At 28.2% G+C, this 16393-nt stretch overlaps 1 protein-coding gene across 1 annotated transcript in view; it reads left to right on the top strand.

Moving 5' to 3' along the window:
• Positions 1-5739: 5739 nt before the first annotated feature.
• LOC129941305 (complexin) overlaps positions 5740-16393 on the top strand; it is a 99647-nt gene continuing 88993 nt past the window's right edge. Inside the window, exon 1 of the mRNA XM_056049906.1 lies at positions 5740-6043. Coding sequence (XP_055905881.1) covers positions 6031-6043 — 13 coding nt within the window. The 5' untranslated portion in view covers positions 5740-6030. The remainder of the gene's footprint in view (positions 6044-16393) is intronic.

Raw genomic sequence — 16393 nt, 5'->3', positions numbered from 1 at the left:
GATAAGATACAATTTTGTTTTTAACACAAATTGTGGTTTATTCCATGATAACAAGGATTAAAACATTGATTTAGCCTTTAAAGATATATGAATAAAGTATAAAACTTCCGCAGTAGAATCACAACTGATGCCGATAGAGATTTAAATTTTATTCGAGTGTCATAAGCAGTTTTCGAGGTTTTGTATTTTAGATGTTGCTACGTCTACACTTGAAGGCTGTTTTTAATACAAAACACGTTAAATTCACTATTAATGAACTTTGATATTTCGATAGCAAATTGTTTTCAATTTATTTTAACTGATGTTTGCTAAAGTTTTTTAACATGTACGTTTTTCAAATGAACTGACGTATCAGATTGTGTCTAATATTTTTATTAATTTGCATGTTTTCGATTTCGTATTATTCATACAAAACTTTATGATGAATCCGAACGGACTCTTGCTTCCTCACTACCTTTCAAAATAAAAGCTAAAAGGAAGTATGTTAAGTCTTTTTAAAAAGATATTGATACAAAATTCAAATTATACTCCTTGTAATGGGTTTTAACGTCGATCAGCATAAAATTGACTCTCGAGTTCCTTATTTTGTTTTGTAATATTAATCATAAGCAAATATAAAAATAAAAATAAACACATAGTTTTATCTTGGTAAGCTGCCTTCGCTAAGTTTCTTAATTACAATCATTGTTCGATATTCTCAAAAATGTAATATTTGTTTATTAACGATTGTGCCATCTATTCTTTTTTTAATTCATTAGTCACTTAGAAGGTTCTGATTTTTTTAAATTCATAAGTCACTTAGTCGCTTATCAAATTTGTTTTCAATCATAAATTACTAAATAGTTTATGAATTCAATGTTTTTTTATTCTTTTTAATTCACAAGTCATCTACAAACTTATGACTAGGGCTAGGATTTCCATGCAGTTCCTTTTTTTGACAAACTTTAGAAGCAAGCTAGCAAAGTATATTTACGGATCATTAATTTTCCTTCAAAGACTTTAAAGAGGAAGTGGTACATAATTTCGATGATTCTGATGCTGTTGCAATTAAAAATGCAAAAAAAAAAATATTGAACCAGCTTTTACTTAAAATATAATAAATAAAATAATATTCCTCAGCTTTAACTACAGTTTTCCTTGTGATACCATAACAAAGCTTAAGGGAAGGGACTCATCAAAAATCAAATTGATCTAGTTGAAGAAGCTGTTATAAAAAACAATCGCTTTTAAGGATCTCTTGCTCCAGCCATACAAAAGAAGCTTCAGAATGTTCTAGTAAAAAATGAAGGATTTTCAAGAATTAAAAATATATGCAAGGCATTTACATTGAGTTGCAGTTCTGAAAATTATTTGAGAAACTTTACAACCGATGAAACATCAATTGACGTAGAACGTTCTTTTTCGATGTATAATCACTTTAAGAAGAATTTCATGATTTATGTCAATTTTCTATTGTTTGTGTTATTTCGAAAAAAAAGTTATTCATTTATATCTTTTCCTTATGCTGATGTAATTTGTATTTATGTTTTGTGTTTTTTTTTTAAGTACTACTTGTTTTTTAATTCCTTTAAATGATAAAATAAAAGACTGTTTTTCTTTATTAAAACTGTATACTAAGTTTTTTGTTGTGTTCATTAAAAAGAGGGAGATACAAGGTTAAATATAAGATTTTAAATCCATGTTTTCAGTATACATTCTTCCCATTTTTAAGACCATATTTCAAGCGCTTATTTTGCGTTTTTAAGCGCATGGAAATCTTAACTAATTATTTTTTTAGTTCAACAATTCGCAAACCCTGGTTGATAATAAAGACATTTTTTTACTGAACTAGTTTGAATTGATTTTAAACATGATTCAAAACTATGAATTTTACTATTTTTATTAACCTTACTTTCAAAAGTTTTTCAAAATTCAAAAATTGCAATTCATTTATCAATAATTAGAGACTTCAAATTCCAAAAAAAATATGTACACTTGGAATGGACAAAAACAATTTATACATATCGAGCACTTTTCACCTAATTACATCTTAAACCCGAATTTAATATTATTATCTGACACTTGCAAAATGGCTTCAAGTTGTATCAACAAAATTAAAAAATGTCTCCCTTAGAAAATTTCGTTTTCAACCTAAAACTTTCAGAAAGGGCAAAGCTTTTTAATCTAATTTAAATCACTTAATACTTATACATAAAAATCAATGAAGTACCGCTGGTTAGAACTATACTCAGCGATATTTTAGGCCATATTTTCTAATTATCGAAACTTAAAATGTTCTGTTAGCATTTCATAATTACAGTTCATACAAAAATTATTTGACAAGGAATTAACAGCCAATTGTGGTCAAATTCAAACAGGAGGTTGCTTAAATTAAATACTTTGCAGTGAAAAACAACCAACTATTTTTGGCAAACTTTTTAAAAAACAAAACATTGGGGAAAAAATGTTCAGAAGTTAAGTACACGTTTTTCAGTTAAATAACAAGAATTTAGATTATTGGCTACATACACTGCCAAACTCTACTCGCCCTTCTCCTCTCCTTCCTAAACTGTTTTTGATAATTAAAATGTCACTTGCTAGATATTAATTGCTCATGCAAAAAAACTGCAATTTTTATAAACAAAAAAGATTTAATCAAGCAATGGGTTAAAATTTACTAAAAATTGTGTTCTTTTTTCAAATTTATTTTAAAATAAAAAGTAATTTTTTTAATTTAAAAAATTACATGTACATGTGTACAAAAAAGAATCAATTCGTTTGGTTAATTGCATCCATCTTTTTGAATATTGAAGCTTAAAATTCGCCATTCACACTAACTCATACAAAATAAAAACCATATCAAATTTAATTATTTTTTTATATCATTCACATAAAAATCAAACTTTAATTATATTTTTTATCTCGAATTCTAAAAGTATAATCAAATTAAAATTTAAATTTTTTTAAACAAACAAATTCACCATTGATTGAAAATTGTATGAAACAATGTGAAATTTAAACTAAATTTAATTACAATTTCCCAGAAATATACATGAGTAAAAAAAATAAATCAAAATATCACAGAATTAAGTTTTTTTGTTTAACAACCCTGCTCTTTTGTTTGCATCGCCCACTGACAATCCTTCTAATGACGATGGCGATGACGATGTGGCTCCATATTAATGTTCATAAATTTAGGACCTTTTTTATACACACACCAGATCTCTTCTTTAGGCACATAGATGTATAAATATCTATAAAATGCACAATGCGTATAAAGATCTCTAAGTCAGTCATGCTATACAAAAACTATATCTACTTTTAAGCACTTCAACTTCATATACGGTCGTATATGGGCATTTCCACAGTATTTTTAACTTTCATGTTACCACAGTATATTAAGCCTTAGAAATGAAATTGGCACTTTCTAAGTGGATAGATTTTCATATCATGACTTATTTCAATTATATAACCTACTTTTGACTTGATTGGATTAAAATTTTTAATTAAAATTAATAAAAAATAGGCTTAAATATTGCAAATTTCAAGCGTACCAGATGCAAATTTATTAAGTTTTATAAACAAAAAACATTTCAACGACCTTTGAAACAACTTAACATCATTAATTTATAATTATTTATAATATACACTGATAGAAAAACCTCGAAAGAAAGGTGTGCTACCATTTAAAAAATAGTACAAAGCAATTAAATTAGAGTAGCTCCGTTTTTACAAATATTAAAATCTGATCTTTTTCTCTATATAACTTTCTCAACGATCGATTCTGGTAGTATTTTATAGTCTTAAATTATTCTCTTTCAATCAATATATCAATTAAAATTTAATTGGATCATGTGCCTCTATTTAAAAATAAATAATGTCATTTTAAAGTTTAAAATTGAAAACGTGATTGGTATAGAATATGTGATTTTTTTAGCGGCACACCTATCGATAAGATCTTACAGAAAAATAAATGATTGTGAATGATAATTTTACGAATAATCAATAGTAAAAAAAAGCCGTTGATCAAAATTTTTAAAATTCAAAGTTTGTACGACAGTACAAAATCAAATTTTTGTATGAAATGAGGGTTTTTCATTGAATGCACACATCTCCACTGCACTGCACAGAACTGAAGATATTTATTAACGATGTTTCAAAATGAATCACGCAAGTATTTTCTTGTTATTTAGATGATAAACAACCAAGAAAATGTTTGTTTATAGATGTGCCTCAAAATAAAAAAAAAAAAAATTCAATTGCTGAAAATGAAAGATTCTGTGGAAATGCCTATATAGTGTGTGGAGTTATTCCTTGAAAGCAGGAAGGAAGTTAAGATTTTCCTTACATAAATAAGTTATATGCCTGTGTGTGAATCTGACAGATGCATGCTGTGGGAAAATAATCACCAAGTACATCATGTGATTAGGTTAAAAAGGACAAGGACTATTATAGAAGAAAGGGATATGGATGACAGCAGAAGTATGCTTCTCAAACTTCCTTATGTACAAAAATATACTCGTAAAATAACGATAAGGATATACCCGTATGTCCTTATTGAAATAATATTTTACAGAGTGTAAAATTTCTCTTTATGTGTTCCTGATAATTCTCTTCCATTGTCCATCTCTCTCTCTTTCCCTCGCTCTCTCTTTCTCTGTGAATGAATTTATATAGAATTTCAAATTATCCTTCATTTCGATATTCTTACAATAAATAGGGGTAGCAAAATGAACAAAGCTTCCCCTAATTTCAAAACTTCCCCATTTTGTCTCTATTTCAGAGAAAAATCTATGTAAAATGGTGAATTGTTTTTGGAATTTGAATGTTGGCAACATTGCAGGGGTTGGCAATTGCGCAAAGACTGAGAATGAAAACGGAGAGAGAATAATGTTAATTTGATTGGGAAAGCTTCGATTTGGAAGCTTCTGCGCATTGATTTTGTATAACAACTGTCTTGTATATGATGTGGGAAAATCTTTAAATTAAGGCCAAATGCCTCTGCATAATCATTCATCCTCATCGTCATCCCCTCCAAACACACCCCACTACCCTTCACATTTATGTTCTGTAGTCATCAGTGCGCTTGTTTCTTCTCTCATGTTGTGTGAACCTTAAAAACTCTCACGCGCAATTCTCGTCCTTCCTTCCTGTGTCACACTCATTCCTGTAATATGCGTAAGAATCCTGCTATATATTCTTCACTCCCTTAAACCTCAAGAAATCCCATCTATCTCGTAGTTTTACACACTGATTTCTACCAAGAATTCCTTCATATCTCTCCCTCTCTCTTTTTTTCCATCCGGAAACAAGTGTAAAAAGGATTCTCGTCACTGAACTGTGAAATAATATAAAAACCCCGCTAGGAGTAACGAAAACTCCTACTCTCCTGTAAAAGCTTTACTCCGAAACATCGTTACATCCGCGCGTCGTGGCTGCCGTGTTGGTCCATTTAAGATCCTTCGAACGCAAAAAGGACGAATCGCAAAGAAAAACCGAACAAAAAAAAAATTACATCAAATTATAGCTATCATCGAGTTCCAGAGTTTTTGGGTTAGTTTAGTCTCACGAAAGGCAACAAATCGACTTGTCCCACTGACGTTGACAACGACGCACGTTAGCACCAGGACGTTGAAGTTTTTAATAAAAAGCAACAACAAATTTTCCGTTACAACGATAAAATCGACAAAAACACCAAGTTGTAGAAAACAAACCAACAGTAATACATAGTAGTAGCACTAGTACGGTCTACAACAACACTACCTAACGTTGGTTGTTAGTTGTTGGTTGGTTTGTGGCGCTGCTATACGAAAAAGGTGGTTCTATACTCTTGTGCTTGTGCTTCTGCTTTGGCTTCGATTCGAACCTAGAGCACGACATTCGGGCCAGGATGGATTCTAGTTCAGTGCACAAAGTGCGTCAGTGCAAGTGTGGTCTTCTACTGAGAACCAACAAGCTCTTCGAAATTTTTTGAAATACATTTGCCTTCGAACCTTCATATCAAGACGGACTTCTTGGCGAGCTAGTATTAAGTGAAAGCGCCAACGGAATATGAATTTCATTGGTACGTTTTAACGTTTAAATAATTTTGTTTTTTCTTTTGGTTTTTTATTTTTGTTTAAAATAATTTAAAATAATTGTTTAAATTTTATAAATGTTGTATAGTTTTGAAATTTATTGAAAATCAAAAAATCAACTTTATTCAAGCCATATGGTGGGACAAGTGTTGTGTTTTTATGGGAATTTTCCTTGTTTTCAAAACTGAGTGCATTTTCTGAATATTTAAATTTTGATAAAGTTTTTAAAACCATTTTCGAAAAATACAATATTTAAAAAGTGATGTGAGTTTTTGGCCAGATTCAATAAACATATGTTTTGGGCATTTGAAAAACATATGACGGTGATTGTGATATTTCTTGAAACGAAACGAGACGACGACGAACACGAACACGGACATCGATGACGAAACTCCGGTCGATTTGTAAAACGTGACTGATTTTAGGGATGGGTTTTTTAGGGGGTGGTGTTTTGCTTTACTTTGCTTGGCTTGGTGTTTTCAGTGTTTTCAGTGTGTGAGAAGATTGTGTTTTCCCATCAGATGTTAAGTGAAGGAAAAATATACGTTGTCTTGTATTTTCAATCGATATCCACGTGCTTTTTAGATTTCGAGTGGATGTTTGATGTGTAAATACTTGATTAATGAATTTTTCTTTTCAACCGAAGATACATTTTAAATATTTATACAATTTCAAAAGATGTGATATAAAATTAAATGATATGAAAACTCTGCCACTAGGTCATCGTTAGTAGGTCAAATATTAAAGGTCAAACCACGTGCACATTCGGTCTTCTATTTATTTTCTTCTTTTTGTTTAAGTTTTCTTTTAAGGGGTTGAACTTGATTTTACTGCGTCTTGTGATGGGGTTGTTTGTGTGTGTGAGTTAATAATGTAGTAGGGGTGTGTGGAACAACACAAATGTTTGAACTTTTAAGCATTAAATATTTATGCCGTTAAACATGGCTTCTTAAGATACATTATAAACTTATACGTTTTTATATATGTATGGATATTTAATGCTTTGAGGACAATTAAATCTTTTTGTGTCTTTTCTTCAATTATTTATTTATATGAAGAAAATAGAACAAGGTTAATTTTAAAAATTAAATGGCTACACGCACAAATGTTAACAATTTCAATGAAGTCATTTAGTCATTTAAAATGAGAGTGGAAAATAATATTTAAACATTAATTAATTTAATGATAAACGCTTCAATCATTTAATTACTAAATGAAAATATAAGTTTTCTCATAGTTTAATAAGATTTATATTCAAAGTAATCAAATATGCCATTTTTCAAAAATGAATTACTCAAATAACAAGTTAATTGGATTTCATTAAATAAATCTCATTGAAGTTAATCCAAAGGCTTTAACAAAGTGACTTTATTACGATAGTCAAAAGTTATTTTTTATTAGGTATAAAAATGCATTAAAATTCCTAAGTGGTTAAATGTTGTATTAAATTCAATTTTATTGTGAAAATTCAAGGAAAAATAAAGACAGTTCGTAATGTTTAGCACTTGAACGAGTTTCAAAATTAATCTTTCAGAGACTTATGAAATTCCGAGTAAGGCTCCATAATTAAAAATTAATGATACTAATCCAATAATTTTCAGTGCTAAGTATTTAATCTTTCGAAATACCCAAAGCTGAATTTTAAGGCTCAAAGTCAAATTATTTAATTAGGAAAATATAAAATTGAAATATTCAGCCAGTGCATATATTTTTGATTCAAAATTAAAAACCCAAAACGAAAATACAATTCTTTCAAAATTATAAATGATATATTTTGATTTTAAATTAATATGATGTCTCTATCAAAATCAGATTATTCTAAATGAATCTCTCTAAGATAATATTTTTGAAGAAGGTTTTGAGACAATTTTTTCTCAGCAAGATATTAATTCTGGTAAAACTACAATTAGAGTAGTTAAAACGTCAAAGGGAACGATATTTCATTCTTTTTCAAAGGATTACCAAATCCAATCTCGTGAACTTAGTATTATTGTGTATTTCTAACTTGAAAAAAAAAATGGTTTTAGTGAACAAATTGTTTGTTTAAAATTAAAAACTGCTAATTTATAAGAAGAACATTTTTACTTTAAAAATGTCTAGTTTCGAAGAACACGAACAATTTTTGTTCACATTTTTGAGAAGCTTTGGATTAATACATTCATTTTCTAAAAAAACGTTTTTCTTAAGAAACTTCTCCAATTTTTATTTTATTTTACTACCAATTTATATTAAAGGAAGTTTTCAATTTTATTTTATTTAATATTTTTTTTCTGGGATATTTTTCATTGTCTTCCAAAAATTTTTTTTTATAAAACGGAACCTATTAAAAAATCTAAAAACCGTTTTAAACTGTTTTCAAGAATTAATACAAAAAAAACCATCAGAGATCTCACATACATTAGTTTAAAAAACAAGAACACTTTTCAAAATTTTTCAAATTCTAATAGACTCTTAAACATTTTCAATTAGTATATATTTAACTTAATGTTATTCAACTAAACGTTATTAAAAAGAATTAAGAATGTACAAATTAATGAAGCTTTCACACAAACCTATAAAACGCATTTAAAAATACTTTTAAGTTTTTTCACAAACAAAATTCACATCTTCGGAATTTGAATTAATTTCACGGCATTATCAAATGTTACAGAACATTTAAGTTAAAACACATTTTTTGAAGTGAATTTATATATTTTTTTATGTCATTAAATATTCATTTTCAAAGAGATAAATATTAGCGAGTTTTCAAAACTGCATCATTGTTATTTTCGATTACATACATCCCCACTTTTTTATGTCAATTCAATACTATTGTATTTTATTGCGACGTTGAAAAAATTAATAACATTTAAATTTTGCAAATTTATGATATTTTCAATGCACGATTGAATATGCAATGGAATGAATAAACATTATCCTTGAATATTTATTTTAAAACTATAAAATAATCAATGCATAGCCAAGCAAACACATAAAAAAAGACGCTACAAAAAAAGTAAATAATTCCCAGAGCACACACATGGATGAGTTCTGTCATCGTTTTCTGTTTGTTTTTGGCCATTTTATTTTTATTTGTACGAAAATGGCAATAAGTGAAAATCCTTGAAAAATTCTAACAAATAAAATAAACTAATACGTTTGATTTTTGCATTTTTTTAAAATACTTACAAATGCTAGAAGTCGCATCACATTTTTTTTGTAAAAATATAAAAGCAAGAACATGCGACCATATTTTTAATTTATATCCATAATATTTTATGAATTTATTTGAAAAATGTCTACCACGTTTAAACATTTCAAATTTTTTTTAAATATAATATTTTCTTAGTCCGTTCATAATTAAAGTAATTTAAAACAAAATACATTTTTTAACTGAGAATTCCAAAAAAAAACAACGAAAAGACAAAAACGATAATGAAAACAAAAACGCAAAAAAAGGACTAATTTTGAAATGGTACAACTTAAGTCATTTAAATCAAAAAATGATCTAAAAGTTTAACAAGTAATGTTGTACTCAATTTTACTTTCATACATTTTGTTAAAATATTGAGCATTTTTAATTTTTTAATTGTTAAATTGTTTTTGTTTTAAATTGTTTTTTGAGCAAAAGAATTAAATTTTATTTTAAATTACATTCAAAAATAAGATTTGTGAATTCTTTTTTTGAAAACAATATTAGCAGTTTACTAGACATTCAAAAATTTTAAATCTACGGTTGACTAAAACACATCTAAACAAAGATAGTTCGTGAAAAAATTTGATGTCTGAACTCATTAAATTTAAATATTAAAAACTTCAAATCAGAAATCGTATAATTTTGGCGAATTATTAAAAATGATAGCAAACGTTTTTCAGTGTTTCTTTTTTCAAATGTAAAGCTTTGAAAAGATGCTAAAATTGTTTAAAATAAACAAAATAATTCTTTACCTTAGAAACTTTCTAAAGATGAACCAAATTTTTTAAGTATTACAGTGGACGTCCAGTATAACGAATGATATAATGTTCGAGGTCATTCTCTATATCGAGAGCGTTCGTTATATCGATCGACTTTTCCATTCAAAAAAATTTAAGTAAGTGGTTGATTTATTAATTTTATTAATAATTTTGGCACACGGAATTTTATTGAAATTTCCTTAAGTGAAACGCCTTTGTTGCACTCATCAATAATTTTGACTTTGTCCTTTAATGAAAGCCGAGTACGTTGAGATTTTGTATTCATTTTAATATTTTGTACACAAAACTAAATCTACAAAATTATTACGGAGCGTTTCAACCAGACGAGACTTTAAACAAAAAAAACACTATTTAACTGCTAACATTATCTTGCCGTCGTGTCATTGAATATGTGTGTGTAAGACCATACATAAAATTCAAAACTGCATAGCGATAGACAAACCAAAAAATAAGAATTCTAACAAAAATGTCTTAGTAGGCGATGCGAAGACTAAACGAAAAACAGAAAGCTTGTTAAAGTTTTGAACCTTTGGCGCACACACATACATATGTACGAGAATAAACTTATGTGTTGACATAAAAATATATGCACACAATAGCAAGAAAAAAAATCATTTTAAGGCAGTATATAATACGCGTTCGTTATATCGGATAGCAAATTTTTATCATCGTTCGTTATTTAGAGATGTTAATGTAAATTTCAAAAGCGTTCGTTATATCGCAAATTCGCTATATCGGGCATTCGTTATATTTTACGTCCACTGTACTAAACTTTCATGAAGTTTTTAGAACGTTTTAAACTTTAACTCTTTTACTTACATGATTCAATTAACGTATTTTTATAAATTTTGTTTTCAAAAATCTTTTATCAAACAAATTGGCAAACGGAAATAACCAAAAATATTAAAATCAGATCTGTTATTGAATTTTCACTTCCCTTAAGAAGTTATTGGAATCGGTCCGATTCGTCGAATTGAATCTTTTCAAGGTGCAGAGTCTAAATAAAAGATTCATAGAGAGATGTTCGTGTTTGAGAGATGTACGTGCGTTCGTTCTTTAAGCTTTTTTCGTCATCCAGTGGAGATATTGACTTCAAAGAAATGTTATTATTCAGATAACAATACAGAAATAATTATTAAGGGCACTTAAAGAAAATTTATAGGATTATTCTTTTACCATTTCAATTCAAAGAAAATGATAATTTGGGTTAACCCAAAATATCTCACGATCCAGTAACGCTAGTGACTTGAATCAAGTTTAATACTGTTTTATTTTGAGAAAAAGCGAATTGACAATTTGATTTGATTTTTTAACCCAAAATCTTTTTCAAAAATAATATATATGCTCCCACTCAATTATCCTACAAAGAATATGTTTTTCAACATTTATGCAGGTTACTAAAAGTTGGTAAAAATTAATTTTTGTCTCAAATATCAAAATATCTTTTCAAAAATTTTAGATATTGGCTTCAAACTAATTTTATCTCCTAGAAAATATTGTTTTCGACATTCAGTAAAATTTGTATAAAATCCAACACTCATTTTTTTCATAAAAATTTACAATAAAAGGTTCGAAAAATTAGTAAAAATTGGTGTTCGATTCTTGCCATCATGTGAATAAATTAAAGTATTGCCTTTAATTTTTTTTTAACCTGTGTTTGTTAATATAAGAAATAAAAGCTTTGAAAAAAATGGCACTACAATTTTAAAAATTGTTTTTTGACTAAAAATAACGCTAACAAAAATAGATATTAAATTCTACTAAATCAATTATTTCATCACATAAAAAATATTGTTGGTAAATTTTAGTTCATTTTTAGGAAAAATCAACTGACAACTTTTTTAACAAAACGCGAAAACCTACGAAAACAACAAAAAAGTGGTGAGAAATGGTTTTTGGACTCAAGTATTAGAAGAAATAAGAGAGATATTGACTTCAAATTATTTTTCCAACACAAAATATTGTTTTGAATATTTAGCCAACAGACGGAATGGGAAGTTATGAGTGTGGGTCGCATCCCAGCCTTTTTTTAAAATTTGTTTTTAATTTAAATTATTAGTTTATTTTACAAACTTTCTGCATCTCCTTTAGACCAGAATTTTAAGGAAATCTAACTTTTTGGCTCTTTCTCTATTTAAACCATATTCACTCCATGATAGTCACTTTTATTGGTATATTTATAAACAATTTAAACATTTGATACTGTACAATAGAAACCTTTTATAAAGAGAGCAATCTATGAATTTTCCAAAAACAAAAATCAAATAAGGCCTAATTTCGAGTTAATTTGTATTATAAAATTCCATGGGTTTTATCTTCCCATAAAAGCATAAAAACCAAAAAGCATTATACTTAAATTGATTCTTTGTGGTATTAATATTTTATTGGCACATAACTTCTCGATCAAATGAAATCAATTATTTAAATTTGTTTATTTGAAAATTGCGGTTGATTTCAATGTATTTATAAAATTATTTTAAAATACAAAATAAATTACAAATCAATTTTATTCCAATATAAAACTTCCTAATTACCATCATAGATTTTTGTGGTGAATTTAAAATCAATTGAAGGTTATTTTTTGAACGATGTATGTATGTTTGGAATTTCATTCATATTTAATTTCAAAAGGGGTTTTCTTTAGTTTAAAAAATAGAAAAAGTTTTTCATCTTGCATTTCCATTTGAAAAAATAAAATATTTGGGTTAAAAATAATAAATATTCTTTTTTTCCGGTACATTAAACAAAAATAAATACTCTTAACATAATACATTATTATGATGGGTATTGTTGATAAAAATAGAAGAAAAACATCATCCCTTCACAAAAAAAAAACAAAATATTCATCCCTTAAAACAAAATCAATAATTTAACCTTGTATCTTTCATCTACTAGTATGCCTACCTTCCCAAGTACTACCTACATATTTATCGTTTTGCAGAAAGGGAAAGAAAAATCAATGTCTATTTTTGTCAAGTTAATAATAATATCATGTCATGTCAATGTGTAAGCTTTAGCAACAAAAAGAAAATATGGAAAAAATAAGGGTTAAAACAAAGCCATTGTAAGATTTACCTCAGCCTACAACCCTTTTTTTCTATCATCACATTCAACTCAATCTAGCCTCTTTAACCCCCTCCCCAAAATAGGTACTTAGTAGATACAGAGAGGCGTCCCTTACAGTGACATTATATATGTTTGTAGGATTTGATGTGATTCAGAGGTTTTTTCTTTTTTGAACCTGTGTATCATGTGCTTTAGGCACTCAGGGGTATGTTTTTGCCTTGCTCTGATATTGAGTGTTATAAATGACAAAATTGAAAAAAAAAATCTATTATTTTGATTTGTTGAAAAAATCTGATAGAGATGGTTTGAACCAAAAAAAAAAAAAATTGGAATAAATATACAAGTACCATTCATCGCACACCGGGGTGGATTGAATTGAGTACTTAAAAGTTCGTATGTGACTGACTCTTAACCTAGATTTGTGATTTTCGGATGAAAAACATGACTTGTGTAGATTGACTTATACCTACACTACTCAACATACATATATTATGTTGAAAGGTCTATATTTTTTGTATCCATCACATTAGATACATGGATTTGTTTTAAAGATAAAGAAACATTGTTAACTCAAGTGTTAAATTGAAAATATTAAAAAAACAAATGTAAATGATGTGAGTTGAATCTGTTTGAAATTGATTTGTTCTATTTTTCTAAACCGTCCTGATAAAAATTTATTAAAAATATCAACTCAACAGTATGCAACACTGTTTAATAAAGAAAATCTAGCTTTTAGATCTTCAAATCAAAATAATCTATTAAAAGAGCTCATACTAAAATGCTAATTTCGGTAGAATTCCCCTTTGTTATAACTTCCCTTTCCTGGTAGTTTTTTCAATGCATGTTTTTAAATGATAAGAACAAAATTTTAAGAACATACATATAATAAAAATGACTTCTTAAAGAATTTATATAAAGACGCTGTTTCTTAAATTTTCTATGTGATTGTGAACTGATGTAATACAAGACTTTATTTTCGGTAAATTTCCATTTATTTCTTAGCTTAAAAATTTTAATTTTATTTTTCGACACGGCTAAAATATTTAGAGACCTATTTCAAATGTGTATAAACGACATTACAAGTGTTTTTGTTTGTATTCTATAAATAGTATAGTAGAAAATTCCCAACAAAACCCATCGGCAGTAGCCAGATTTTTGAATTAAAAATTGGTACAACTGAAAGAAGAAGATAATAAAAAAACACAGATACAAGAAAGTTTTGTTGTAAATCTAACTTCAGCAAAAAAACTTACTAAAACAAATAAAATGGAAAATTTTCAAGAAGAAATGGTAAGAAAACATCTGGAAATAGATTCTACAAAAAAGAAGGGGATGTTCGTAGACTACTACATTAACATGGGGTGTTGAAGTGAGCTTGAAGTTCGCCTCGATTCTTTATATACCTGAATCGAAATGAAATGAGCTTCATTCGACTTGATTCCATTCAGCGATCGGATTCGAGTCAAAACCCGTGTGGAGGGGTTGGTTTTAAAGATAATGCAATATGGTCTGTTTATGTGCATGTTTGTGTACAAAAAATATTGTTTTGCTTTAAAAATAAAAAAAAAAAAAACAAACAAAAAATTGCATATTCTTATATGGTCCTGAACTATTGTGTTGTTCGTTTTTTAACACGAATTATTTATATAATTATTACACATAAAATGTCCTTATAGTCAGACATTTATCAAAATAGCTTAATCGATTACTAATATCCTAGACTTCTAAATTTAAGATTATAATAAATCGAAGTTCTATCTCAAGCAGAGTTCTAAGCAAACGCTTAAGAACTTGATGAAGAAATAATAAGAACTCAATCAAATTTAAATTTACCAATAAACCGTGTTTTATAGAGTAGAGCTTTGTAAAGAAATTGGCTATTAGATTAATATTAATTTTGAACTTAAAAACATCTAAACACCATTTGCATTTTAGAAGGTGCTGTTAAAATCAATCATTTTTAAATCTTCTTGTGCAGAGGAAACACCAAAAAGATTTATTAAATCATAACTCAGTTAAACCTTTGTTGGAAACATATCAAAACTTAATTATTTTCTATTGTTTTCTCTAGCAAAATAAGCTCCGTTTTTCCATTTTCATTAACAAAACTAAATAATATGAACAGTGACTGATTGATTTTTCCCCATTGGAAAACACATGTTTCTAAATGCACAACTACTCAACGAACACAGCCATAGAGATACAACGTATACATACCAACATTTGAGAACGAAATCACATAAGATCCATTCGAGACTCATATAAAAGTCAAAAACCCATCAGTAGTAAGATTCTACTTTAACTTTTATCGGCAGCAATCACACTGCCGAGATTGTTTTTGTTGTTCGTGTAAAATTCTACTATACTATTGATAGATTTTCCAACAAAACATGGGTATTCTTGCTTAAATTTGTTAACCTTTTCTTACAAAAAATCGAATCTGAAACAACACACACCACTCAAAGTAGGATAAGAATTTTTAAATGTGGAACTGACAGTTTTCTAACAAAAATTTGAAACTTTCCAATGGCAATAAAGCCATACTTGCTCTAGTTTTGTGGCATGTGGCACTGTCTTGTTGAAGCCACTTATCCTTCAAGTTCTATTCTTTAAAAGCAGGCAGAAAAAGTTCGAAAGTATGTGACCATAACGCTCCGAATTGACGGTGACAGTCATTTTCGAAGAAGAAAGTTCCAATTACACCTCCCGACCAAATGCAACAATTTTATTAATTAACATACACACCGAGTTAGGAATTTTCTTCATCGCTGAAAAATCGCTGAAATTTTGTTCGAAAAATCACCGTCCACCGCCTGTTGTTCAAGAACCCATTCGACGTATCCACGACGACGTTGTGACTTGTCAGCTGGATTCAGTTGTTGTGTGAGCTAGACGTTACATAGATGAAGGTGTAGATATAATTGAAAAATATACAATAATGTGCCATAAGACAGTCATTATTTCTGAGAACGACGAGTAATCGACACATTCGGGTCTTCGGCAACACTTTCACTTACAACAGCGATATTTTCAGTGGTACGAGCGAAATGATGAAGCACAGGCCTTACACTATCTGCAATCAATGCAGTCCCTTCAAATTTCTTTACAATTTTGCTAATTAACAGAATCAACATTTTTGTAGTAGGTGCGATAAATAAGTGATCAATTTTCGTAAATGTCAGACTTCCAACTAAAAATAAAATTGTTTTAACAACTTCCAGCCCTATACTTTTCAAACTGGATAACTCGTTACTTTAAATTTTTTTACAATGATATTTTACTTCCCATTTGAAGATATTTAAAGCCTCTTTGATTTA

This window comes from Eupeodes corollae, chromosome 1 (assembly GCF_945859685.1).
Source record: "Eupeodes corollae chromosome 1, idEupCoro1.1, whole genome shotgun sequence".
Lineage (NCBI taxonomy): Eukaryota > Metazoa > Arthropoda > Insecta > Diptera > Syrphidae > Eupeodes > Eupeodes corollae.
This window is presented reverse-complemented; position numbering and strand designations above follow the sequence as displayed.